Source organism: Oncorhynchus nerka, linkage group LG20, assembly GCF_034236695.1.
Source record: "Oncorhynchus nerka isolate Pitt River linkage group LG20, Oner_Uvic_2.0, whole genome shotgun sequence".
NCBI lineage: Eukaryota > Metazoa > Chordata > Actinopteri > Salmoniformes > Salmonidae > Oncorhynchus > Oncorhynchus nerka.
In genome coordinates, this window is record NC_088415.1 from 32,990,443 (window position 1) to 33,014,973 (window position 24,531).

General features: G+C 42.4%; 2 protein-coding genes across 8 annotated transcripts in view; one reads left to right on the top strand and one right to left on the bottom strand.

Annotated features, from left to right (window-relative positions):
- LOC115102299 (signal peptide, CUB and EGF-like domain-containing protein 3) overlaps window positions 1–8,735 on the top strand; it is a 103,793-nt gene extending 95,058 nt beyond the window's left edge. For 2 of the 4 annotated variants that reach the window (XM_029622106.2, XM_029622108.2), the window contains 12 exons: window positions 298–411; window positions 543–638; window positions 1,838–1,990; window positions 2,247–2,408; window positions 2,653–2,856; window positions 3,180–3,341; window positions 3,497–3,664; window positions 3,937–4,098; window positions 4,407–4,604; window positions 4,796–4,948; window positions 5,059–5,138; window positions 5,264–8,735. In XM_029622106.2, the coding sequence (XP_029477966.1) occupies window positions 298–411; window positions 543–638; window positions 1,838–1,990; window positions 2,247–2,408; window positions 2,653–2,856; window positions 3,180–3,341; window positions 3,497–3,664; window positions 3,937–4,098; window positions 4,407–4,604; window positions 4,796–4,948; window positions 5,059–5,138; window positions 5,264–5,416 (1,805 nt within the window). In that variant the 3' untranslated portion in view covers window positions 5,417–8,735. The remainder of the gene's footprint in view (window positions 1–297; window positions 412–542; window positions 639–1,837; window positions 1,991–2,246; window positions 2,409–2,652; window positions 2,857–3,179; window positions 3,342–3,496; window positions 3,665–3,936; window positions 4,099–4,406; window positions 4,605–4,795; window positions 4,949–5,058; window positions 5,139–5,263) is intronic. The other 2 variants (XM_029622107.2, XM_029622109.2) reach the window with 1 other exon arrangement.
- Window positions 8,736–10,086: 1,351 nt separating this feature from the next.
- LOC115102300 (specifically androgen-regulated gene protein-like) lies at window positions 10,087–21,532 on the bottom strand. Of its 4 annotated transcripts, none has more exons than XM_029622112.2 (4): window positions 21,373–21,532; window positions 15,826–15,996; window positions 12,597–12,774; window positions 10,087–12,443 (listed from the first exon to the last, which is right to left on the bottom strand). In XM_029622112.2, the coding sequence occupies exons 2-4, from the start codon at window positions 15,907–15,909 to the stop codon at window positions 10,831–10,833; spliced, it is 1,875 nt and encodes a 624-aa protein (XP_029477972.1). In that variant the 5' UTR covers window positions 15,910–15,996; window positions 21,373–21,532; the 3' UTR covers window positions 10,087–10,830. The 4 variants fall into 4 exon arrangements, with proteins under 4 accessions (XP_029477972.1, XP_029477970.1, XP_029477971.1 ...); XM_029622110.2 differs by having other exon boundaries at window positions 15,805–15,996; XM_029622111.2 differs by lacking the exon at window positions 21,373–21,532 and adding an exon at window positions 21,216–21,323 and having other exon boundaries at window positions 15,805–15,996.
- Window positions 21,533–24,531: the final 2,999 nt, after the last annotated feature.

Here is a 24,531-nt window from a genome sequence, read left to right on the forward strand (position 1 = left end):
TGTGCACGCTATTTCTATGATTCCTGTTCAAACTTTTTGTTTTTGCATCTTTTACTTTTCGTTTGGTACACCAGTTTCAATCCGCTGAAAATCCAATATTTTTGGTTATTGAAAATATATTTCACAGCTGTTTAGATGGTACACTGATACTCTCCACTATGCTTGTTTTGTCACATAAACTGAAATTAGGCAAACTATTAGAATTTTAGCAACCAAGAAATGGCGGAGCAATTTCTGCATATTGCAACTTTAAAGAGTAGTGTATGATTGTGTGATGTTGTTTTTATGTTCATCCAGAGCTGGTGAAATGTCTGCCTGGCCTAGCTCCCAAGACCACTCTGACCTGCAGTAAAACGGGCAAGAAAGAGAGCTGCTCCCTCACCTGCGCCTCCAAGGCTCACTATCTGGCAGGTAGTGACATCCACATACAATAACCAAGTCCATTCACATTGCTGCAGCTCTTATTCTCCTAACGTGATATGGTATTATTGATTTGAATGACTTCTGACTGAAGCTGTAACAATATGTTTCATCCTTTGCAGAATCTGACAGCAGCTATACAATGAGCTGTGGCATCCCCATCCTTCGAGGCAAAACCCCAGCCAGACTGAACACAAGCAGCAGTCAGAGCTGCATAGGTACAGTGTCCCACAGATTCAGACTCATTCTTAGGACTTTGGTAGGTTGTGGCTGGAACTAGGGTTAGAGATGGGGTTACATCTGGAGTTAGGGTTAGGGTTATATCTGGAGTTAGGATTAGGGTTACATCTGGAGTTAGGGTTAGGGTTACAGCTGGAGTTAGGGTTAGGGTTATATCTGGAGTTAGGATTAGGGTTACATCTGGAGTTAGGATTAGGATTACATCTGGAGTTAGGGTTAGGGTTACATCTGGAGTTAGGATTAGGATTACATCTGGAGTTAGGATTAGGGTTACATCTGGAGTTAGGGATAGGGATATGGTTATATCAGGAGTTAGGGTTAGGGTTATATCTGGAGTTAGGGTTAGGATTACATCTGGAGTTAGGGTTACATCTGGAGTTAGGGTTAGGATTACATCTGGAGTTAGGGTTAGGGTTATATCTGGAGTTAGGGTTAGGATTACATCTGGAGTTAGGGTTACATCTGGAGTTAGGGTTAGGATTACATCTGGAGTTAGGGTTAGGGTTACATCTGGAGTTAGGATTAGGGTTACATCTGGAGTTAGGGTTAGGGTTACATCTGGAGTTAGGGTTAGGGTTATATCTGGAGTTAGGATTAGGGTTACATCTGGAGTTAGGATTAGGGTTACATCTGGAGTTAGGATTAGGGTTACATCTGGAGTTAGGATTAGGGTTATATCAGGAGTTAGGGTTAGGGTTATATCTGGAGTTAGGGTTCGGATTACATCTGGAGTTAGGGTTAGGGTTATATCAGGAGTTAGGGATAGGGTTACATCTGGAGTTAGGGATAGGGTTACATCTGGAGTTAGGATTAGGGATAGGGTTACATCTGGAGTTAGGGTTAGGAATAGGGTTACATCTGGAGTTAGGGTTAGGGATAGGGTTACATCTGGAGTTAGGGTTAGGGATAGGGTTACATCTGGAGTTAGGGTTAGGGATAGGGTTACATCTGGAGTTAGGGTTAGGGATAGGGTTACATCTGGAGTTAGGGATAGGGTTACATCTGGAGTTAGGGTTAGGGAAAGGGTTACATCTGGAGTTAAGGTTAAGGTTGTGGTCAGCATCATTGTATTTGTATATTGTTCCCATCTTTGCCACTGTTTCATGGATTGAATGGTTCTGTTCTAGTGGAATCCTTCTTTACACCCATCCACCTACACTGTTCTGCTTACCTATAGAGACAGGTGCACCTCCAGTGAAGCAGACTGCCTCTTTCAAGATCAAAGATGCCAAGTGCCACCTGCACCCCAAGCTGACAGGCCGGGCCGAGGACAGGGGCCGAGCGCTGGGGCCAGGTGAGGGGCCACATCCGGCCTACATGCCAGACCTTGGTAATGATGGCCTTACAAAAAGACCTGCATTCTTTTTCTCTGTATGTCTCATATTCAGTATGTGCATATCAAGCAGCACATTTGGGGGTTTGTAGGCTGTTATGTACACTACATAGTGTACAACTGTCACTGTGATTGTGTCTTGAAGCCAATAATCTGTCTAATTTGCTGTTGTTCCCAAACCAGTGCTGCCACCCCTAACTAACCCATGAAAGACCTAAAAATTCCTGACACAAGGCAATGTTTATGCCTCTAGGAGGTGGACAGCCCTGCAATAACTGCCTGGTGACGTTTGTCAACCTCAAATGTGACTCCACCAAGAAGTCCAAAGGGCGCCGTGCCCGCAACCCCACCAATAAGGAAGTGACACGCATCACCCTTGAGTTGGAGGCGGAAGTCAAGCCAGGGGACACCACAGGTCAGTCAGTCTGGACACAATTACTGGGATTTACAAGATGTCCTCTTTGATATACCTACTTGCCACCATGCTGCGGCTTGCTCTTTGTGGGTCTGGGCCAGGTTAAGCACTTGCTTGTTCTTTGTGGGTCTGGGCCAGGTTAAGCACTTGATGCAAAAAAGGCTTGATAAATATATTTTAATTGATTAATCAGGTCGCACAGTTACAGATAATATTTCCCTGTACTGCCCCTTCTCCCAAATAGGGAGCTGTAACCTGAGTTGCCTGCGCCAGCGCATGGAGAAGCAGGTGAAGACGTATATCAAGGCCCTGAAGAAGTCGATCAACCAGGACCGTTTCCTGATCCGCGTGGCTGGGCTGGAGTACGAGGTGGCCCAGAAGCTGCCCCAGGTCGCCACAAGCCATGAGAACTGTGGGCCAGGCCGTGAGAAGGATAGCGGACACTGTGGTAAGACCAGTTAGGCAGACATCTTTCTCTGTCTCTAGTTACCACCAACAGACTCTGCCTGAAACTGTTATAATGCTAATATAACAGATGTTATAAACAGTCAAGGCAATGTCATGACACAAACCATCAACTTACATCTGTTGTCATGACTATTTATGACTCTTATGTATTTATGTAGTTTTAGAGTCTTATATACTGAATACACAAACATCTCCAGAGATGTGTTGTGCTAGTTAGTTTGGAGCTAAGAAGAGTTTTTGGTGTTAGTGTGTGTACTGGACTGTATAGGTCTCTCACCAGAGCCCCTATGGCTATTCTCTCAGTCAGATGTTTGCCGGGATCATACTACCATGGGGAACAGGAGCGCTGTGTCCAGTGCCCACCTGGCACCTTCCAGGAGAGGGAGGGGCAGCTGGCCTGTGACCTGTGCCCTGGAAGTGACGGGCATGGACCTGCCGGGGCACGCAACATCTCCTCCTGCGCAGGTACATACACACCCCTGATGGCAGAGCGCACTAATCTCCATACGTATGTCTGCATGAGCAAACATTGTGCAATAGCCTATGGCAGAGTGTAGCACAGTGTACTGTACATCTCTATCTGTCTGAAAGTGTCTATTGTCACTGTTGTCTACATCAAGGTCAGTGCCCCACTGGGTACTATTCCAGTGATGGGTTTAAGCCATGCCAGCCATGCCCGTATGGCTCCTATCAGCCAGACCTGGGACGGACCTTGTGCTTCCCCTGCGGAGGGGGGCTGAGCACCAAGCGGGAGGGGGCCAGCTCCTTCCATGACTGTGAGGTTAAAGGTCAGTGGTTTATCCAACCAGTTACATCATATTATTTCTATTTTATTTAACCTTTAACGAGGCAAGTCAATTAAGGACAAAGTTTTATGTACTATGATGACATACCAAGAGGCAAAAGGCCTTCTGTGGGGACGCGGGATTCAAATAAAAAAATTTAGGACAAAACACACATCACGAAAAGAGAGATCCACACATCTGTGCGATCAGTTCAATATTTCATCTCAGATCTGGTTTGTAAATGTGTGTATGTGTCATCCCTCTTCTTTCTGCAGTTCAGTGCTCCCCTGGCCACTACTACAACACTACGGTGCACCGCTGTATTCGTTGCCCTCTGGGCAGCTACCAGACAGAGTTCAGACAGAACTACTGCATTACCTGTCCTGGCAACACCACTACAGACTTTGATGGGGCCACCAGTGTCTCTCAGTGCAAGAGTAAGGGCCTGATTGTATAAACCTGCTATCTGTATATAGGAAGCATTTTCAAAGGGAAAATCTTTTACTTCTGGACTTTCAAAAGGTCCATGCCTTTTCTCAGAATATCAAATTCAAAATACAGTATGCATAAATTATCCAAATGTATCCAAAATCCCCACATGACTAATTGAAAAATGTTTAATTTATCCAGCCAAATGAACATCTTTTTTTAATTTTTAATTTTTAGACATGGTCTCTCTTTCCAAAGCTTCAGATGGATTCACTAATAATGTGTATTCTTGTGTGTGTATGTATGTGTATTTTAGACCGAGAATGCGGAGGAGAGATGGGCGAGTTTACAGGTTACATTGAGTCTCCCAACTACCCCGGGAACTACCCAGCTAACGTGGAATGCATCTGGAACATCAACCCGCCCAGCAAGCGCAAGATCCTCATCGTGGTGCCTGAGATCTTCCTGCCCTCAGAGGACGAGTGTGGAGACGTACTGGTTATGAGGAAGAACTGTGAGAACTCTCATATATCCCAGCTCATGTGTTTGATACCATTCCATTTCATCCAGCCATTATTATGAGCCTTCCTCCCCACACCAGCCTCCTCTCTAAGCAGTGTGGTGTTCCACAACCATAATATCAATCCAATATGCCAAGTTAAGAGTATTCAGTCGATCTTCTGTTTTTCATGTCCATTCTTCCAGGGTCGGCCACGTCCATCACCACCTATGAGACATGTCAGACGTACGAGCGACCCATCGCCTTCACCGCCCGCTCCCGCAGACTCTGGATCAACTTCAAGTCCAACGAGGCTAACAGTGCCCGAGGCTTCCAGATCCCCTATGTCACCTACGATGGTAAACTCTCACCCATCACATGAACTCTCAATGATAAAACAGAGTGGGTATGTCCTCGGATTTTGAGATGTTTGGTGTTTAATTTATCATGTTTTTTTGTGTATTTACAGAGGATTATGAACAGCTTGTAGAGGACATTGTCAGGGATGGAAGACTCTATGCCTCTGAAAACCATCAAGAAATCCTAAAGGTTAGTGCCTGCTGCAAAGATACATACTATTACATCCCTTAGTGGGTCATGTTCATGTTTAAATCAGGTGTTTTCTGAATAAATAATTGTATAAGTGTGCTGTGTTGTTGTCTTCTTTCCATCAGGATAAAAAGCTGATTAAAACTCTCTTCGACGTGCTGGCCCACCCAAACAACTACTTCAAGTACACCACTCGGGAGTCCAACGAGATGCTGCCGCGCTCGTTCATACGCCTCATAAGCAGCAAAGTCTCCGGCTTCTTGCGTCCATATAAGTAGTTGCCACACCAAGCTCGCCCCCTAAAGCACCAGATCCCGCCCCCTCTTACAGGCCAAACACAGAACTCTCACAGGACTTTAAACAAGTTGACCAAAATAACTATTTTTTTCTTCTATTTTTTCATACTGTAGAGGCTTTGACGACACACTTCACTATGCAGTCCCACATGTTGATCTTCTTCGTCTGTTTGGTTTTAAGCCATTTCATTTCCTCCAAAACCATGCAGTCCATGAAGTCAACCAACTTGAGTCAAAGTACAGTACAGGCTGTCTTTCTCATCTCTTCTTTCTGAATATTTATCACCACTACAATATGTTGGTGTCTTCGTTTTTTTGCTGTTTCTATTAGCATATATGACCTTGTATGTCATTTTCACAGCAATCCCCAATGCTAAGGATGTGTGCGTATTTCAGATGACGCATGTTAAGTCTGTGTTGACAAAATGGACAACGGTAGTGGCATTTATGTCAGACAAGAAGAAGGATGTTACAAGGGTAATATGTTTGTCACGTGTGTTTAGAGCTGGAACTGAGTTATCGTAAATGTGCTTTAATAAATAGTCTTTCACTTGAGTTCCAGCTTCAGCTCAATCCATTCCAGGACGAGTCTGTTTCGATAAATGTATAACCTTTTGTAGATCTATATCCTCCATGAACAATCCTCAAGGAGAAGGACCTGTCAGTTTCATGTCATAGTTACATTCCACAACATTCAAAGCCTTACTATATTTGAGCTCTTAGAGCAACTTCTTGTTAAGGTATTACTGTTAAAACAGTTATTCTATGTTTTTTTCTTCTGTCCAGATTGTATAACTGTCTGTTACCTACGTTCAGACATTTTCTGTTATTCTATATCCAAGTTAACTTAACAAAGCGTATACAATGTAGTTTATCATTTTTTCCAGAACGTGATGGACATTTTGGAAAATAAATAGAAAACTAGATTTGTGAAAGCCACAGGAGAGAGACAGAGAAATGTCTCTATGTCTCTGTGGACCATGACTGGTGAGGGAGAGACAGAGAGACATCTTAATTAAGGGACACGCCTCTGTGATACAGACAATGTCTTTGTTGGACACGACTCTGTGAGAGAGAGACAGAGAAATGTCTTTGAGGGACACGACTCTGTGAGAGAGAGACAGAGAAATGTCTTTGAGGGACACGACTCTGAGAGAGAGACAGAGAAATGTCTTTGAGGGACACGACTTTGTGAGAGAGAGACAGAGAAATGTCTTTGAGGGACACGACTCTGTGAGAGAGACATAGAGAAATGTCTTTGAGGGACATACATTTGCTGCTTCTTTTAAAAAGGTCACTTTAATTCTTCAATCTCAAGTCCTTTTTCTGGTGTTTTCTGACCTCGCATCACACTAATAGTCCATTGCTTTAATACAGGGGTGTCAAACTCATTTTGCTCCGGGGGCCGCATTCAGTCTTTAACAAGGTCCGGAGGGCCGCATTCAGTCTTTAACAAGGTCCGGAGGGCCGCATTCAGTCTTTAACAAGGTCCGGAGGGCCGCATTCAGTCTTTAACAAGGTCCGGAGGGCCGCATTCAGTCTTTAACAAGGTCCGGAGGGCCGCATTCAGTCTTTAACAAGGTCCGGAGGGCCGCATTCAGTCTTTAACAAGGTCCGGAGGCCGCATTGAATTTAAAACAATATTTCCTTGCTGTCAATCGGTTTAGGAATTTTGAAATTGTTTTAACTTTTAAGTTTTTACTGTTTTACTCAAACCACCCGCGGGCCTTATTGGACCTCCTCACGGGCCGTATGTTTGACACCCCCGCTTTAATATAAAATAAAATTGAGAGAGATGCATCATAAGTATAAATATAATTTGACCACCTGTCCTCATGTAAATGATAGTCACATCACATTTGTCTCTTCATCCATGGCCTACCAACCCATTTTATTCCATTTTTCTTTCAATCTTGTAAATAATGAAAATAAATTAGACGGGGATTGAATCCTTTTAATCCTAATTATCTTGAGCAGGACCCCAAACTATTTTCCAGCCATGTCCTCTTCACCCTCTCCCTAATCCAACTACCCCACCCCAGTCCCCTTCCTTCCCAAACGCCCATGTCAGATTCTGTCCCAATAAGACCAGCTCTTCCAAAGACTGTCCGCACGGCAGGCCAAGTTTTAATCTTGTGCACTAGATCTAGAGCCTGTCATCCTACCTTTGTTGTATAAGTGCAATGAATTAAGTCTCCATTGTGTTACTCCTCTCTCTGTGTCCAGAGAAATACTAAAAAACAATGTTTAATCTGCCAACACATATTGAGAACATATTCTTGGATTTCTTAAAACAAAATTGTGACTGACATTAGGGTTGTGAATAAACTTCAGCATCCCACTACAATAATGTTGAAATACCAATATAGTTGATCAATACAATAATATTGCAATTGAATTATTGCTAACAATTGCATTGTCAATGTAAAAGCTAATGACAATGATTACAAGTATTCCCCTCAACACTCTCAAACCCTCATTGAAGACAAATAAATATATTACCGCTCATAAAGATCATATGGATTTCCCTTGCAAACTCTGATGGTTTGTTGTTTTTCAGTTTTTGTTGTATATAAAAGAGAAAATAAACCGTGGAAACAGTACAAACTACTGTACACAACCTTTAGATAGTATAGTGTAGATGTGCTTCTGGATAAGGGAAAGGGATTTTGACCACATTGCTAAATTGTAAGACAAGAGTGGTCTAGCCTTGCAGACCAGAGGTACTGTTTAATACAAATCACACAGAATGGCATATCTGTATCCCGTTGAATGTTTCCAAAAAAAAGCCTAGCTACATTTATGGTTGTCTTAAGTTGCCATTACTATTTATATCATCCAGTTTTTTTTCTCTAAAGCATTTCGATGTCAATAGCACTCACTGCTCCCACCTACCCCAACTCACCATTCCCTCCCTCTTTCATCTTCCTCCCTGTCCCTGCAACCTGAACACGTCAGATGTTTCTGTTTTGTAGCATTTGTTTTTAAACATGCGTTTGCTATGATGTATCATAGAGTTGATAATGGTATTTGCACTTGAAAATTGTTATTTCTCATGTAAAAATGTCTGGATTTTGTATTGTCTTTTTAAATGAATGGAATTGGTGTTCTTACATTTCTTGTAGCTCTCGTTTGTTCTTTAAAATGCTCATTCACTGTGTTCAACCCATAAAGATGAAGATGCACACGTACATGTAACTTTATCAACTGTCAAAAAAAATGACAAAATAAGTAAAAAAAATAAAGAGTATGTACAGAGGTGAAATGAAAACACTTATCAAAATAAACATACTGTAATTGAGTTTAATTTCTAATATTATTTGATGTCTTAAGGTATCCCTTTTCCTTAAAGATGTTTATGAGACTGAGGACATCTCAGACAATAACCATTTCTTAAAACCAATCCATAACATGTGTCAGGTAGTATTTTCTGTACTGGGTTTGGGGACTGGTCTTTCTGACTGACCCTTGAAATTGGGATGGAAATAGACAAGAAAATCCTTCTTGCATCAATTTAATCCAAAATTGTACTGAGATTGTATCCAGTGCTGTAGAACTTCAGGGCTGGATCCGATACGTATCGCAGAAAATCGGCATTAAAATGTAAAGGTAATTTCCGATTGAGATGACATATGCAGTATTTACTGTGAATGCAGTCTCTGCGAACAATGCCTTTACATTTAAATCGTGCTATAACGTGGATCTTCTGCGATACTTCTGTGTTACAGATTGAATCCAGCCCTAATTCTCATGGCATGACAAACCAGGGCCTATGACGCTCCTAATGTCATATGTAGGCAGAGCCCAATGCAGCTGACAGATAAATAACATAACATCCTTCTGCTTCGAAGGGCACATACTGTATCAACAATGTGTTATTCTACCTGTAACCTGCAATTTACCTTTTGTTTTCACAACAAAATCCATTGGACCAACCATTTCATATTATAAAGCACTATACCATACTCATCATGTTAAAAGTGTTGTATGAATTTAAGAGTTCATATGAAGATAGTTTCAAGGTTTATTCTCTATTTCCAAAACAAAACGTTGACATGGTCTAAAAAGTCCTGCCACGGGTAACACTTAATGAGCCACTTCTGGGGTTGGGTTAAATGGTTTAAAAAGTCCTGCCACGGGTAACACTTAATGAGCCACTTCTGGGGTAGGGTTAAATGGTTTAAAAAGTCCTGCCACGGGTAACACTTAATGAGCCACTTCTGGGGTTGGGTTAAATGCGGAAGACACACTTCGGTTGAACGCATTCAGTTACGCAACTGACTAGGCATCCCCTTTCCCTTCTCTTTCAATTCTAAATGCTACGCTAACAGTTTGAGAGTGATGAATTTTGACAGACAATGAATAGTAACTTCATGAACCCAAACTGGTAGAATTTTAGGAGGTGATACAATCTTAGGAACAATCAGGAAGTCGCTCTCTCAACTATAAAAACAGTGTTTCAATAATCTCACCACTGACAGACCTGGGTTGGGTTGTGATGTGCATCACACCTAAAACCATGTTTCAGATTCCTATCACTGACTGGCCACTGACTGACTGAAGCTGATACCTACGTACTGTACGCTATGTAGTAGTCCATTTTTCGACCTTTTAATTTGGTTCCTTGACAACTGTCAATCACTACATCAAACAAGTCTTTAGACACCTTTAATTGAGTCAGAGTCAAATTGCAAATCAGCAAAAACATTTTTACTGGTTGCCATGGTCCCCCCAAAAAACAATAACTTTGAGGGGAGGTTAGAGGAATTTTAGGAAGTTAAAACGATAGTATTCTTGTCAAAGGGTTATTGTCAAAGGGTTACGTGAAAAGAGAAGTTATAAAGGCACATCCTTAACTGTAACAATAACATCATGTCTATTCCCCATTTTAGAAAACAGATTGTGTAGAGAATGCCATACAATTTCATAACACAACATCCCTCATGGAGTTTATTATATTTTATTTAGAAAATGACTGAATATGTCAAATGAGGTTTACAAACAGCCTTTCATTTACCTACTGTACTGCATACTGTAGTTAGTGTAGTATCTCATAGTAGTATATTGTAATCATAATATTCATTAAAAGGCAGTCTTCGGGTACATACAGCATTTCTGTGCAGTAAGGCAAAAAGACACTGCCCTCTATGAATATATACTGTAGCTGTCTGTAGAGCCAAGTAATTCTCCATCAATCAAATAGCGCTCCTTGCATATTGCTTCAAAGAAGGCATTTTTATGGGGAGAATAATCTTCTCATAAATGTAAGTGTCCCAGTGACCAAAGACTAGAGGATGGCTTAGTTGTACGGAATCCATATTAAGAACATCCTCCTCAGACCTCACCCCTCATATTGATTCTGTAATGGTGCAGGTCCATTGCCCCTCTTCATGCCCTCAGTCCCCCAGCAGTCCTAGCTTCTTCAGGGCCTCCCGTCGGTCCTCTCCACTCTTGCTGTTGGGGCAGATGAGCACACTGATGCCATGGGAGCGGGGCAGCTTGTTATGGGACTCCCCATGAACTGGTTGGGGGTGGGAGGCCTCACCCTGAACATTCACAAAGTCTTTCCCAGTTCCTAGGGAGGCGGGGCGAGGTCTAGAGTTGCGCAGGTTGCCAGGGGATAGTGCGACTTTGGGACCTTGGTTGGCCCTGAGGGAGGCATTACTGGCCATGTAGCTGCTCAGGCCCTTGCCGGAGCGCTCCAGAGTCGCTGATTTGACCCCTATGGGAGGGGGAATATGCTTGGGTGGTGAAGGAAGTGTAGCAGGTGAGGGCAGAGTTTTGGCATTGTCACTGAATGGGGCTGGGGTAGTGGGAGGGGCTGGGATAGTCGCTGAAACTGGGTCTGGGACTAGTGCTGGAGTTAGTGCTGGGGCAGGAACTGGGGTAAGGGTGATGGCAGGGACTGGGGTAAGGGTGATGGCTGGGACTGGAGCTGGGGTAGGGATTTTGGCTGGGGCTTTGGTCTGGGTGGTAACCAGGCTGTGAGAAGGAGGGGATGCCCATGACTTCCTGGATTTGGATGAAACAACAGGGCCTGAGTCTCCATCTTCAGTCTTCAGGAGCCCAAGCTTCCGTAGGGCCTCCCTGCGCACCTTCTGGGGGTCAATCATTGACCTGTCAATGGGCGAGGGGCTTGGGTGACTGTCTAACTTGTGAGACTTCAGGATAATGTTGGAGGGAAGCCTCTTGGGCTTAGGGGCCACAGCAGGTCGGCTCTTTGGTTCCAGGGCCTCAGGAATAGGGGTGGGTAGGACATCTGAGGGGGAGGGTAGTGCTTGGGCACTGACAGGCAGATCAACACAGGGTTTAGAAGGTGGTGCATCTTGGGCTCCAGGGGAGGCTGGTGCAGCTCTCTTCATGGAGACCTGCCTGCGTAGTTGCTCCAGCTCACTGTAGGTCAGAGGACCTCTGAGTTCTGCAGGCACTGGAGGATCACTCTCTTCCTCTAGCTCATCATCCCTGAAGTCTGAGGGAGGGGGAATCAGCTTCAGATCCAGCTCAGATGGAACCTTAGTGTTGCACTTCGCAGGCTTGCTGTCGACAGAGACTCCTTTAGGCATGTTGTCCACAGAATCATCTGTGGGTAAATCTGACGTGGCTAATGAAGGGGTTGTTTTGGGGGTTTTAAATTCAGTGGACAGCACCGGAACTTTTGTGATAGTGGCCAACCCAGGAGCTTTGATGTCAGAAGACAACTCTGAGGTCTTGGGCACAGTTGCTACCTTTGGAGCTTTAGGGTCTGTGACTACTTCTGGGACTGTGGGTTCATTGATTACCTTTTGGGGTTTCAGATCAGTGACTGCCCCTGGGGTACTGGGCTGGGTTGCTACTAATGGGGCTTTGGGCTCAATTGCTGCAGTTGGGACACTGGGATGAGTGGTTGCCCCTGTGACTTTGAGCTGGATACTGGCAAGGCCATTTGCCAGAAGAAGTGGTGTAGGCACTCGGCAGTTCAGATAAGACTTCCGATCTCTTCCTGAGTCGTCATGCTGGAGTTTTGATACATCTAGAAGACAGGCAGAAACAGCAGGAATTATTTTACTATCAAATTCTCACAGGTTGCTAAACTGGCTCGCACAATCCTGTCCTAAAACCTGGACACATTTTTTTGTGTCCTGCATGGGAAAATCCTGATGAAACTATTTTTAGTCGTACTCACCCTCCAGTCTAGTCTGTCCCATAGAGAGGTGGTCATGTTCGGCTGCCAGGCTGCTGGGGTCTGGTTCATCATTGGACAGGCCACTGTCCTCCTCCATCTCCAGGGACTCAATGGTGGACTCCAAAAACATGAGGCACGCCCGCTCCTCAACAGAGAGGTACTCCAGACTGTCATCACTCTGCCTCACACACACACAAAGAGGACACAAACACAAAGACAACAAAAATAGGAAACCCGTAAACATAGACAAACTAGAAATGTAGAGTACGAACAGATTCAGAATAAAATAACAATGCAATTAATTGCTAACCTTTAATCAAGATGACATAACTACTGTATGTAGAACTGTATGCCAGCCCAGCTAGCACATTGTTCTGAGAACGATATGTTTCTTAGAGCTTGGTGGGAGCATGGTTGTTCTATGGTTATTTTGCATAAAACCTTCCCACAAATTATGGGAATGGTGCAGCATAGTTTCTTGGTTTTGGAACATTCTCAGCACATTTAAGGAACTTAACAAAAAAAACATATGATATTGGTATTTCATTACTTTAACATAATTTTCCTAAATGTTAGAATATGGTTACATGGGCCTCCCGGGTGGTGCAGTGGTCTAGGGCACTTCATCACAGATGAAGATTGAGATTCTTCAAAGTAGTCACCCTTTGCCTTGATGACAGCTTTGCACACGCTTGGCATTCTCTCAACCAGATTCACCTGGAATGAAAGAGTTCCCACATATGCTGAGCACTGCTTTTCCTTCACTCTGCGGTCCAACTCATCCCAAACCATCTCAATTGGGTTTAAATCGGGTGATTGTGGAGGCCAGGTCATCTGATGCAGCATTTCATCGCTCTCCTTCTTGGTCAAATAGCCCTTACACAGCCTGGTGTGTTGGGTCATTGTCCTGTTGAAAAACAAATGATAGTCCCACTAAGCACAAACCAGATGGGATGGCGTATCGCTGCAGAATGCTGTGGTAGCCATGCTGGTTAAGTGTGCCTTGAATTCTAAATAAATCACTGACAGTGTCACCAGCAAAGCACCCCCACACCATCACACCTCCTCCTCCATGCAGAGATCATCCATTCACCTCTGTGTCTCACAAAGACAAAGACACGGCGGTTGGAACCAAAAATCTAAAATTTGGACTCATCAGGCTATAGGACAGATTTCCACCGGTCTACTGTCCATTGCTTGTGTTTCTTGGCACAAGCAGGTCTCTTCTTATTGGTGTCCTTTAGTAGTGGTTTCTTTGCAGCAATTCGACCATGAAGGCCTGATTCACACAGTCTCCTCTGAACAGTTGATATTGAGATGTGTCTGTTACTTGAACTCTGTGAAGCATTTATTTTGGCTGCAATTTCTGAGGCTGGTAACTCTAATGAACTTATCCTCTGCAGCAGAGGTAACTCTGGGTCTTCTTTTCCTGTGGCTCTCAACATGAGAGCCAGTTTCATCATAGCGCTTGATGGTTTTTGCGACTGTAATTGAAAAAGCTTCATGTCTTAAAGTAATGATGGACTGGTGTTTCTTTTGCTTATTTGAGCTATTCTTTCCATAATATTGACTTGTTCTTTTACCAAACAGGGCTATCTTTTGTATACCACCCCTACCTTATCACAACACAATTGATTGGCTCAAACGCAATAAGAAGGAAAGAAATTCCACAAATTCCACAAATTAACTTTTAACAAGGCACACCTGTAAATTGAAATACATTCCCGGTGACTACCTCATGAAGCTAGTTGAAAGAATGCCAAGAGTGTGCAAAACTGTCATCAAGGCAAAGGGTGGCTACTTTGAAGAATCTCTTGTTTAACATATTTGTGGCTACTACATGATTCCATATGTGTTATTTCATAGTATTGATGTCTTCATTATTATTCTACAATGTATAAAAAATAGTAAAAATAAAGCAAAAGCCTGGAATGAGTAGTTGTGTCCAAACTTTTGACTGGTACATCTACATTCCATTCTCAGCATCAACAAAACTCTCTCTATCCTCAATCATGTTAAGTGTGTTCAGGTGTGTTGGCCATGCCCATTAATTGGCAACTCTTGATCTTAATGAGTGCTTATTTCCTTTGAAATGGGGTGTGTTTCAGTAAACTAAAATGAACAGCTTGTATGCGTAAAAAAACTTAGCATGCTAGCGCCATCCTGGTGGCGCAGCGGATTAATTCCATGGATAGAAAACAGAAGATTATAGGTTTGAATCTCACTGATACCGTGTCACAATAAAAAATACATGTGTTTGCATGATTAAGGAAATTAATTTACATCTGCGCTTTTAAGTTAGCAGTGTTATTAAAACATTCAATGAAAGTTTTAAGGAAGTTATTAATAAACCTTCAAATAACCTATAACTTCTGTTCTCACGTTTAAAAAAACATTTGGTTTTACCAGGAAACGTATGGCTTCGTTCCCACAACCAATGTGAAACTAAAAATATACATTTACACAACTTCCAAGGAACCAAATATGCTAGCTGGGAGGTATGTCTGTGAACAATATATCCTTGTATAACGTTAGGTAAGGCCTTCAAACTCTTTTGGCTTGGTTTTCAGTTCTTAATAGTCAGTCTCTCTGTTTCTCTCAGCTAATGTAGGCTGAACAGCACATTGAAGCCCAGAGAGACTGTAGACACAGAGCGGATCAAAGTTACGTTTACCTTTCACACAGCAGGGAGGGAATTAGAAATGACCTCAGTACTCCTCCCGGCTAGCTTTTAGCTTTCATCCTATACTGCACTGCCAGAGGAATGTATTGCAGTGGATTTTAGTGAGGGGCCGCTGAACAGCTCTGAAATGAACAGACTGGGTCCTCAAAGCAGTCGCTCTCTCTCATTTCTCTCTCATTCTGTGGAACCTCTCAAAGGCCCCTCTCTGAACAAACATCTGAATCTCTCACCCACAACATGAACAAGCCCACTAGCCCACTGACTCTTAGCATTGGGAGACAGTTGTACTACTGTATATAAACATATCAATTCATTGTCAATAAATCAAATCCAAGACGGGAGCGAGAAAGGCACCCTTTCATTTTTTGACATGTTGCATCTAGCTAGATCAATTCCAAAATGTTTACCACAATGGCAGCAGTGCAGCACATAAACAAAATAAAACATAAACTGGTGAAATCAGAGTCTCAGCTATTCTCCTGGTTAGTGGTTTAGGGTAAAGGAGGAAATAGCTTCTGCACGCACAAAGCCAGAGTTCATGCTGACCACACTGTCATAGCTCCCAGCGCTGTCCATATTGATCAAGGATTCCATGGCAACGCCGCCCGGCCACGTGTCACTCTTCGCCATGGCACAGGGACAGTGGGAGGAGCCAGGGCTTCAGGGGGCCTCTGCTAATTGGCTGGAAGTCACAGATGGGTCCAGATGGGGAAGTAACTGGGGGAAAAAATAAAGGAAAGAAGTATTAACGCTTGAGGCAAAAATCATTACATCATCATGATGATTCATCCTACAGAGCTTCCCTTGTGTAAATTTCGGCATTTCTCTATTACAGACCGTGTGGTTAAAGATTAGGACATGTTATATACTCATACTATTGCTTTTAAGCCAGGCCTTTTTTAGCAGTGACAAAGTTTGATCAGTGATATCATAGTAAAGCAAGACAAAGGAGCACGCCCCCATTCACATCAACGGGGCTGTAGTCCACATCACTAAAGAATTATCATGGTCCGCACACACCAACACAACCAACACAGTCGTGAAGAAGGCACGACAACGCCTCTTCCCCTTCAGGAGGCTGAAAAGATTTGGGCCCTTAGATCCTCAAAAAGTTCTACAGCTGCACCATTGAGAGCATCTTGACTGGCTGCATCACCACTTGGTATGGCAACTGGTTGGCATCCAACAACACGGCGGTGCAGAGGGTAGTGCGGACGGCCCAGTCCATCACTGGGACTGAACTCCCTGCCATCCAGGACCTCTATAGCAGGCTGTGTCAGAGGAAGGCCCTAAAAATGGTCAAAAACTTCAGTCATCTAAGTCATAGACTGTTCTCTCTGCTACCGCACAGCAAGTGGTACCGATGCACCAAGTCTGGAACCAACAGGACCTTGAACAGCTTCTAACCCCAAGCCATAAGACCGCTAAATAGCTAACCAAATACCTATCCGGACCATCTGCATTGACCCCCCTTTGTACCAACTCTTTTGACTCATCACACACTTATTATCTATCCTATTGCCTAGTCAATTTATCCCTACCTATTTGTACATATCTACCTCAATTACCTTGTACCCCTGTACATCAACTCAGTACTGGTACCCCATGTATATAGCCAAGCTATCGTTACTCATTGTGTATTTATTCCACGTGTTATTATCTTTCTACTATGTTTCTCTCTGCATTGTTGGTAAGGGTCCGTAAAGTAAGCATTTCACTGTTGATCTACACCTGTTGTTTACGAACAAATCACATTTTATTTGACATCTCTAAGACAGTACTGTATATCCGTGTACAGGAGTGACAATAGTATGCATACCGTCTCTCTATTTAGCATCTATGTGCCCTTATCCAATAGAGGGATACACAGACAATGCCCTGGCCAAAGCTCAAGCAGTGAGAAAAGGAGAGGCTATTATGAGCCATTCGGGAAGTATTCAGACCCCTTGACTTTTTCCACATTTTGTTTCATTACAGTCTTTATTAAAAGAAGTAAAAAATGTTCCTCATCAATCTACACACAATATCACATAATGACAACGCAAAAAAGGTATTTAGAAATGTTTGCAAATGAATAAAAAAAATTTAAAAACAGAAATACCTTATCAACATAAGAATTGAGATCCTTTCCTATGGGACTCGAAATTGAGCTCAAGTGCATCCTGTTTCCATTGATCATCCTTGAGGTGTTTCTACAACTTGATTGGAGTCCACCTCTGGTAAATGCAATTGATTGGGCATGATTTGGAAAGGCACACACCTGTCTATATAAGGTCCCACAGTTGACAGTGCATGCAAGAGCAATAACCAAGCCATGAGGTTGAAGGAATTGTCCGTAGAGCTCGGAGACAGGACTGTGACGAGGCACAGATCTGGGGATGGGTACCAAAAAATGTCTGCAGCATTTAGGGTCCCCAAGAACACAGTGGCCTCCATCATTCTTAAATGGAACCACCAAGACACTTCCTAGAGCTGTGCGCCTGAGCCAACAAACTGAGCAATCGGGGGAGAAGGGCATTGGTCAGGGAGGTGACCAAGAACCTGATGGTCACTCTGACAGAGCTCCTGAGTTTCTCTGTTCCAGAGTTCCAGACGGAAGTCACACTTCAGTAAAAGGCACATGACAGCCCACTTGGAGTTTGCCAAAAGGCACCTAAAGGAATCTCAGACCACGAGAAACAAGATTCTCTGGTCTGATGAAACCAAAATTGAACTCTTTAGCCTGAATGCCAAGCGTCACGTCTGGAAGAAACCTGGCACCATCTCTGGCATGGTGGTGGCAGCATCATGCTGTGGGGATGTTTTTCAGTGGCAAGGACTAGGAGACTAGTCAGGATCTAGGGAAAGATGAACTGAGCAAAATACAGCAAGATCGTTGATGAAAACCTGCTCCAGAGCACGACAAGTCTCTGAATTTCCTTGAGTGGCCCAGCCTGAGCCCGGACTTGAACCCAATCGAACATCTCTGGAGAGACCTGAAAATAGCGGTGCAGCGATGCTCCCCATCCAACCTGACAGAGCTTGAGAGGGTCTGCAAAGAACAATGGGAAAAACTCCCCAAATACAGGTATGCCAAGCTTGTAGTGTCATACCCAAAAAGACTCAAGGCTGCAATCTCTGCCAAAGGTGCTTCAACAAAGCACTGAGTAAAGGGTAAATGTGATATGAGATTTTTATTTTTAATACTTTTTTTTTTTTAAATCTAAAAAACATTTTTTGCTTTGACATTACACAATATTGTGTGTAGACTGATGAGGAAAAAAAACATTTAATCCATTTTAGAATAAGGCTGTAACAACAAAATGTGGAAAATCAAGGGGTCTGAATACTTTCCGAATGCGCTGTATATCTTTAAAGTGCAAAGGAGCGTCAAGGCATACGGTGTGGTCTTGATGTGGACTTTAATCTCCACCTGGAGCAAAGAGGTGTAAGATCTTTAACCACACAAGATTCTTATCCTGGCTACAGACGTACCTAAGCTCCTAATAAACATTATCAAGTGGCACTGTGTGAATCCCATCACGCCATGTCAAGCCATGCCACCAACAACCTGTTGGCATCCAGGCTTTACAGTAGTCAAAATACTGTACATGTACTAGTGTTGACATAAAATGCATGAAGGTTTTTTTTAATAGCAATTTCATTAGAACATAAAATATCAAATTACATTTGACCATCAGTTACTATTCAGATTGTTTTCATTCATTTTGCCCAGACATAGACCTAACAGTCTATACTGTTGCTCAACTCTTTCAGGTGAGTCCGTGGCAATATAACTGTGTGTTTTATTGACATCTATCACCATCTACCATTTGATTGCACATACAGAAACAGAAAGGAACAGTAATGATAGTGAATTTCCTTTGAAGGCTACACTGCGTTATTTCCGCCAAAACCCTGAAGATCCGTCAACAGGCCACACAATGCTGCTGAATTACCTTGGGGTTTGGGTTGGGACAATTAATATTAAGCTATTGCCAAATATATCCTGGCACTCTGTACAGAATATCACCCCACCCAATGAAACAACGGCAGCTTAAGAAACATGTGGATCAATATAGGCCACACAGTACGGTGTTGGCAACAACAGATAGTGGGCTTTCTAGTTGGTTAACACAGTATTCCAGGGCACCCACCCAGTTAGTCGAGAGGCTGATAATTAGGTATTCTGCCTGCCCCTCCCGTGAGGACATAATAGTATGAGCAACAGAGTGAAAGAGAATGTCCCAGCACCTCCCTACACACCTACAGGGCGGTAGTGGGAGACAGCAGCTTATACTCACTACACCCACCACAGAGATGTAATACACCTAGGAATGTCACTTTGCCTACTTCCTAGAAAACATGGTTTGTCATTGAACTAAGCACCCTGGCTGGCGCCCTATGCGATGATGTACCTCTGTGCATTTCAGGTAAATTACAAAGCAGAAGGGGAAATATGGAGAGAGCCTATCAGGTGCATTGTTGACGAAAAGGGGTAGCACTGGTGTCCACTGTCTGGCTTTCGCTTCCATGCACTATGAACCGTTGAAAGCTGCAGGATTCAGGATGGGAATTGCCTTGGATTCCATTTCAATGAGTGACAATGATCTTACTGTGTCAATAAAAAAGGAAATATGTCCTGTAACATGAAGGACAGGCAGAACAAGAAGTAGTTAATGATTTACAGTAAATAAACTGACATTCACAATATGTTGTGCAACTCCCAACCTACACAGATAACATGCATGAATGTTTAGCTTGATACTGAGTCAGTTTGCACCTGCACCATTATAATGTCAATGTTGGGCCGGCTTTGGGAGTGGCTTTGTGAATGGGCAAACATTGAAATCTCAGGTATGCATTGACACATATTACTAACCTATAGCTCACATTAGAGCACACCCTTTGGTTTTTCCACCATACCACATAACAGTGATAATGATGTTGAACCATGTGTCAATCATCTCTCATGGGAAAACCTTCCCACGGTACACCTGTCTGACTCCATTAATCAACATGTTGGAGCAAGTCAGACAATTTTTATCTCCAGAATGCAACACACTTTGAAAGGCGGTGACCATCGAGATGAGCATGATGCAAGACTTTGCTCTCAGACAGTCACACAGAGTATCTGCGCATGTGTACGGGTGTGCTTCACGCTGCTACAACATGGTAGCTGGGTCATTCCTACAATACGTTGCCTTTTCTGTCCCCAGGAAATATCACTTCTTATTTAGTGTAAAATGTGGATTCCAAATGGCTTTAAATATAAGGTCAGGTGTCCTTTACCTTAAAAACACAAAAATATGGTTCTTGAAATTGAATTTGATACATTTTGAACACTTTTCTTCAGTGGATGTAGCCTGTTTTATTTTCACACAAGAAATATAAGCCATAAAATAATACAAATGTATAGTTTAGCTTTGCACTTCAACGCTCCTTGTTGTGGAAATTGACCCACTTCTACGGTTTACTTCATGCATCCTCGTCAGCTCACTGAGTCTACCTTTAAACCTAATCTACACTATGACCTGACCCGTCCCCTTATGCATTACTGACCCACAGTGGCAAGGAGTTACATCCCTAAAAACACAAAACTGGTTCCTAGCCTCCCAGGCATAGAGTTATTTCTGTCCCTTATACTAAACTGAAACTATAAATATATATATTTTTTTAATAAAACTTTAACTAAATAAAAACTATTAAAGTGGATCTGAAAACTAACTGAAACTAAACTGGATTTCAAATACAAATATTAAAATGAATAGAAGTAAAAACGATTTATAAAACCATACAACTATAATAACCTTGCCCCTGACAGCATGACACTCATGTAAATTAAGACTGTCCAAAGCTAACCTGCATTCGACACACATCCACAGCGGACCAACACTTAAACGTTGGTCATAATTATATATTTAAAAAACAGTTTAGTAAAATATTGTTACCATTACCAAGAATAGTGTAGCCTCACAGACTATGGATGATCTACACATCGCATAGGATTCCAGCCTTGTGTCAATTCATGCGTGAAAGCATAAAATCTTGAACGTTTCGTAGAGCCTAAATACTTAAAAAAGGACAATTGCAAGTATAAAAAGAGAAACGCACCTGAGAGCAGAAGAATAGTCCTATTCCCTTTTCACAAAGTTACTTTGCACTCAAAGAAACATTATATCTTCAAAATTATCCAAAGTAATTTAAATACAATTACGGGTTTCTGCGCAACTATCCTATCTGCCTTGTCAATCAGTTTTGTTGAAGTTCAGGTGAGTGCGACAGGCTCACTTTGTCCCGCCCCCTAATTCCACTGTGTCCAATCAGCACATATCTGATCTACCGTGTCTTTGGTAGAGCCAATAGGATAACAGAGAAATAGCCAACGTTTCAAGCAGGATAATGACACTGTATTATAGGGGTAATACTGGCAATACGGATGTTATAAATCTTTTCTTATTAACTCTCAGTGAACCTGGATCCATACTTGAATATTATGCACAAATAATTTATGAGGCCTCATTGACATGTAGGCTAATGGTATGATATATTACATATGATACATGTATTTGTATTTTTTTTATTGAACCTTTATTTAACTACGCAAAATGATCGGGGAATCGATCTAGCAACCTTTCGGTTACTGGCCCAACGCTCTAACCACTAGGCGACCTGCACATATCTTGAGTAAAGGACAAAGCCGTTGGACTGTATGCAAAATACATGAACTGCAATGGATTTGCAATTACATAAATCCAATTGTTGTCATTACAAAAAGGAAAATCAATAACTTTGCATAGAGTATTTCCGCTGCACACATTATAACACATTTTTTCATGATGACTGTTGTCAAATTATACAACGGGTGGGTCTAATCCTGGATGGTGATCCACAAATTACCACCGGCTAAATCTATGACGTATTTACTCTGTTCCGTTTGACTGCGCAATCCACTGTCTCATCAACTCAGCCAGGCTATTTATATACTAGATCTACACGGTGAAAATAATCTAGACATTATCTCCCATTTCTTTTAGACTAGCATTTGGTTTTCAACAGCAGAGAGTTGTAATAACCTTGCTGTCTGCCTCTCCAACATTTGCAGCATTGAAATTCGATCTCCAGCTGTCCCTATGTATGGTAACGAAAGTGTTGGGAATCTGAAGGAGACAGACAGGCTGGCTGCTTTTCTCAACCAGTCGAAATCATGAATCAGCCACATTTTTTATGGATATATACTAAGAAATGTCAATAGAAAAACACAAAATGCAGCGCATTTGCTGTCATTCTAGCTTCAATTTGAAGGGATTGTGTTAGCTGAGTAGTTGGCTATCTCTTCTGAGCAGTGTGGCCTATGCCAGGCAAAATCGCACATCATTAGCGCATTGTTATGGATGTATCCCCCCCAAAAATCACTAGAAAACAGCTTAAACAAATGCAAATGCAGCTACTTTGCTGTTATTCTGGCTACACTGTTTGACGTGACTGTGTTAGCCAACTTTGGCTAGTTAGCAAGCAAAGGGACAAGAACTTTGCCAGCCATCATGGCAACAGAACATTTAGAACGAATGACTGGGTCGCATCCATAGATACCGAACAAAACGGCTGGGGTCGCATCCATAGATACAGAAAAAAACGGCTGGGGTCGCATCCATAGATACCGAACAAAACGGCTGGGGTCGCATCCATAGATACAGAACAAAACGACTGGGTCGCATCTCTGGCAGTGTTTTGGATACATATATAACAATGAGCTAATGATGCTAATGATCGCCTGGCAAAGAAAATGTGCTCTCTCATCAGGACACAGTTCAGAGGAGGTAGCCAACTACACAGCTAATGCATACACTTCAAACTGAAACTGGTAAGACAGCAAACTAGCGGTATTTCATGTCGTTTGACCTGTTTTGCTATTGACATTTATTTGTATATATCCATAAAAATGATCCTGATTCATGCTTTCAACTGGCTGAGAAAAGATGTCAGTTCATTCTATTGGTTAGGTTGCCAGAGACACGACTCATATAAATGCAACATGTAAAGTGTTGATCCCATGTTCCACGAGCTGAAATAAAAGTTCCCAGAAATGTTCCATACACACAAAATGTTGTGCACAAATTTGTTTACATCCCTGTTAGTGAGCAATTCTGCTTTGCTAAAATAATCCATCCACTTGAAAAATGTGGCATATCATGAAGCTGATTAGATAGTATAATCATTACACAGGTGCACCTTCTGCTGGGGACAATAAAAGGCCACTCTACAATGTTTGCATCATAGGCTTACCCTTGCCAAATGTTTATTTTTTTAATGATTTAGAACCCAACTCAACCAATCACAATGCTTGTTTTGACCAACCATTTGCAGAATATCCTCCAAACGCCGGCTTCTCGGGCATTATCATGAGTTCTATGTAAAATAATGAACAACGTGTGAGGTGTGTTCCATTGTTCCATGACCGAGCAGAACTGACCTTCTACAGAATTGCATTATTTTCTGGAAAACACATAGGGACCAGAGTTGATTATCCATTTTATACAATGGTTATAATTTAATACATTTTCCGTCAGAAATGTGTTCACTTGCGGTAGAAATGTGTTCAACATCCACTGAAGTAGCTAGCAAGTTTACGAGACAGCTACAGTAGTTGCTGTGGTAACCAAACAAACAGATGTGCTAGTTTAGCTAACCGAACTATCAGTCCTAGTTTGCCATTATGAAAATCGAATTCAAAATACGAAGTGTTTTTAATCCGACTTTTGCTTTCAAAAGCAGCTCAAACAAAACATGTAAAAATGAAATATTGCCATTGAATTCTACTGTGCAAATGTACACACCCCGGACAGGTGTGGTATATGGCCAATATATGACTGTTCTTAAGCACAACGAAACGCTGAGTGCCTGGATACAGCCTTTAGCCGTGGTATATTGGCCATATACCACAAATCCCGGAGGTGCCTTATTGCTATTATAAACTGGTTACCAACATAATTAGCCCAGTAAAAATAAATGATTTGTCATACCCGTTGGTATGCGGTCTGATATACCACGGCTTTCAGTCAATCAGCATTCAGGGCTCGAACCACCACGTTTATAAAGGGAAATAATGCACGCTATAGAATGCCCTTCAAGCCAATCAGAAAGGTGTATTCAACAATGCCATGGTATAAACACTGGTAGTTAATGACCTTGTTCAGTCTAAGAATAAAAGCCCCTGGAATGAGGCTGGTATGAGGAATACAGTAGCTTGCATACCTGTTCCCTGTTATTAAT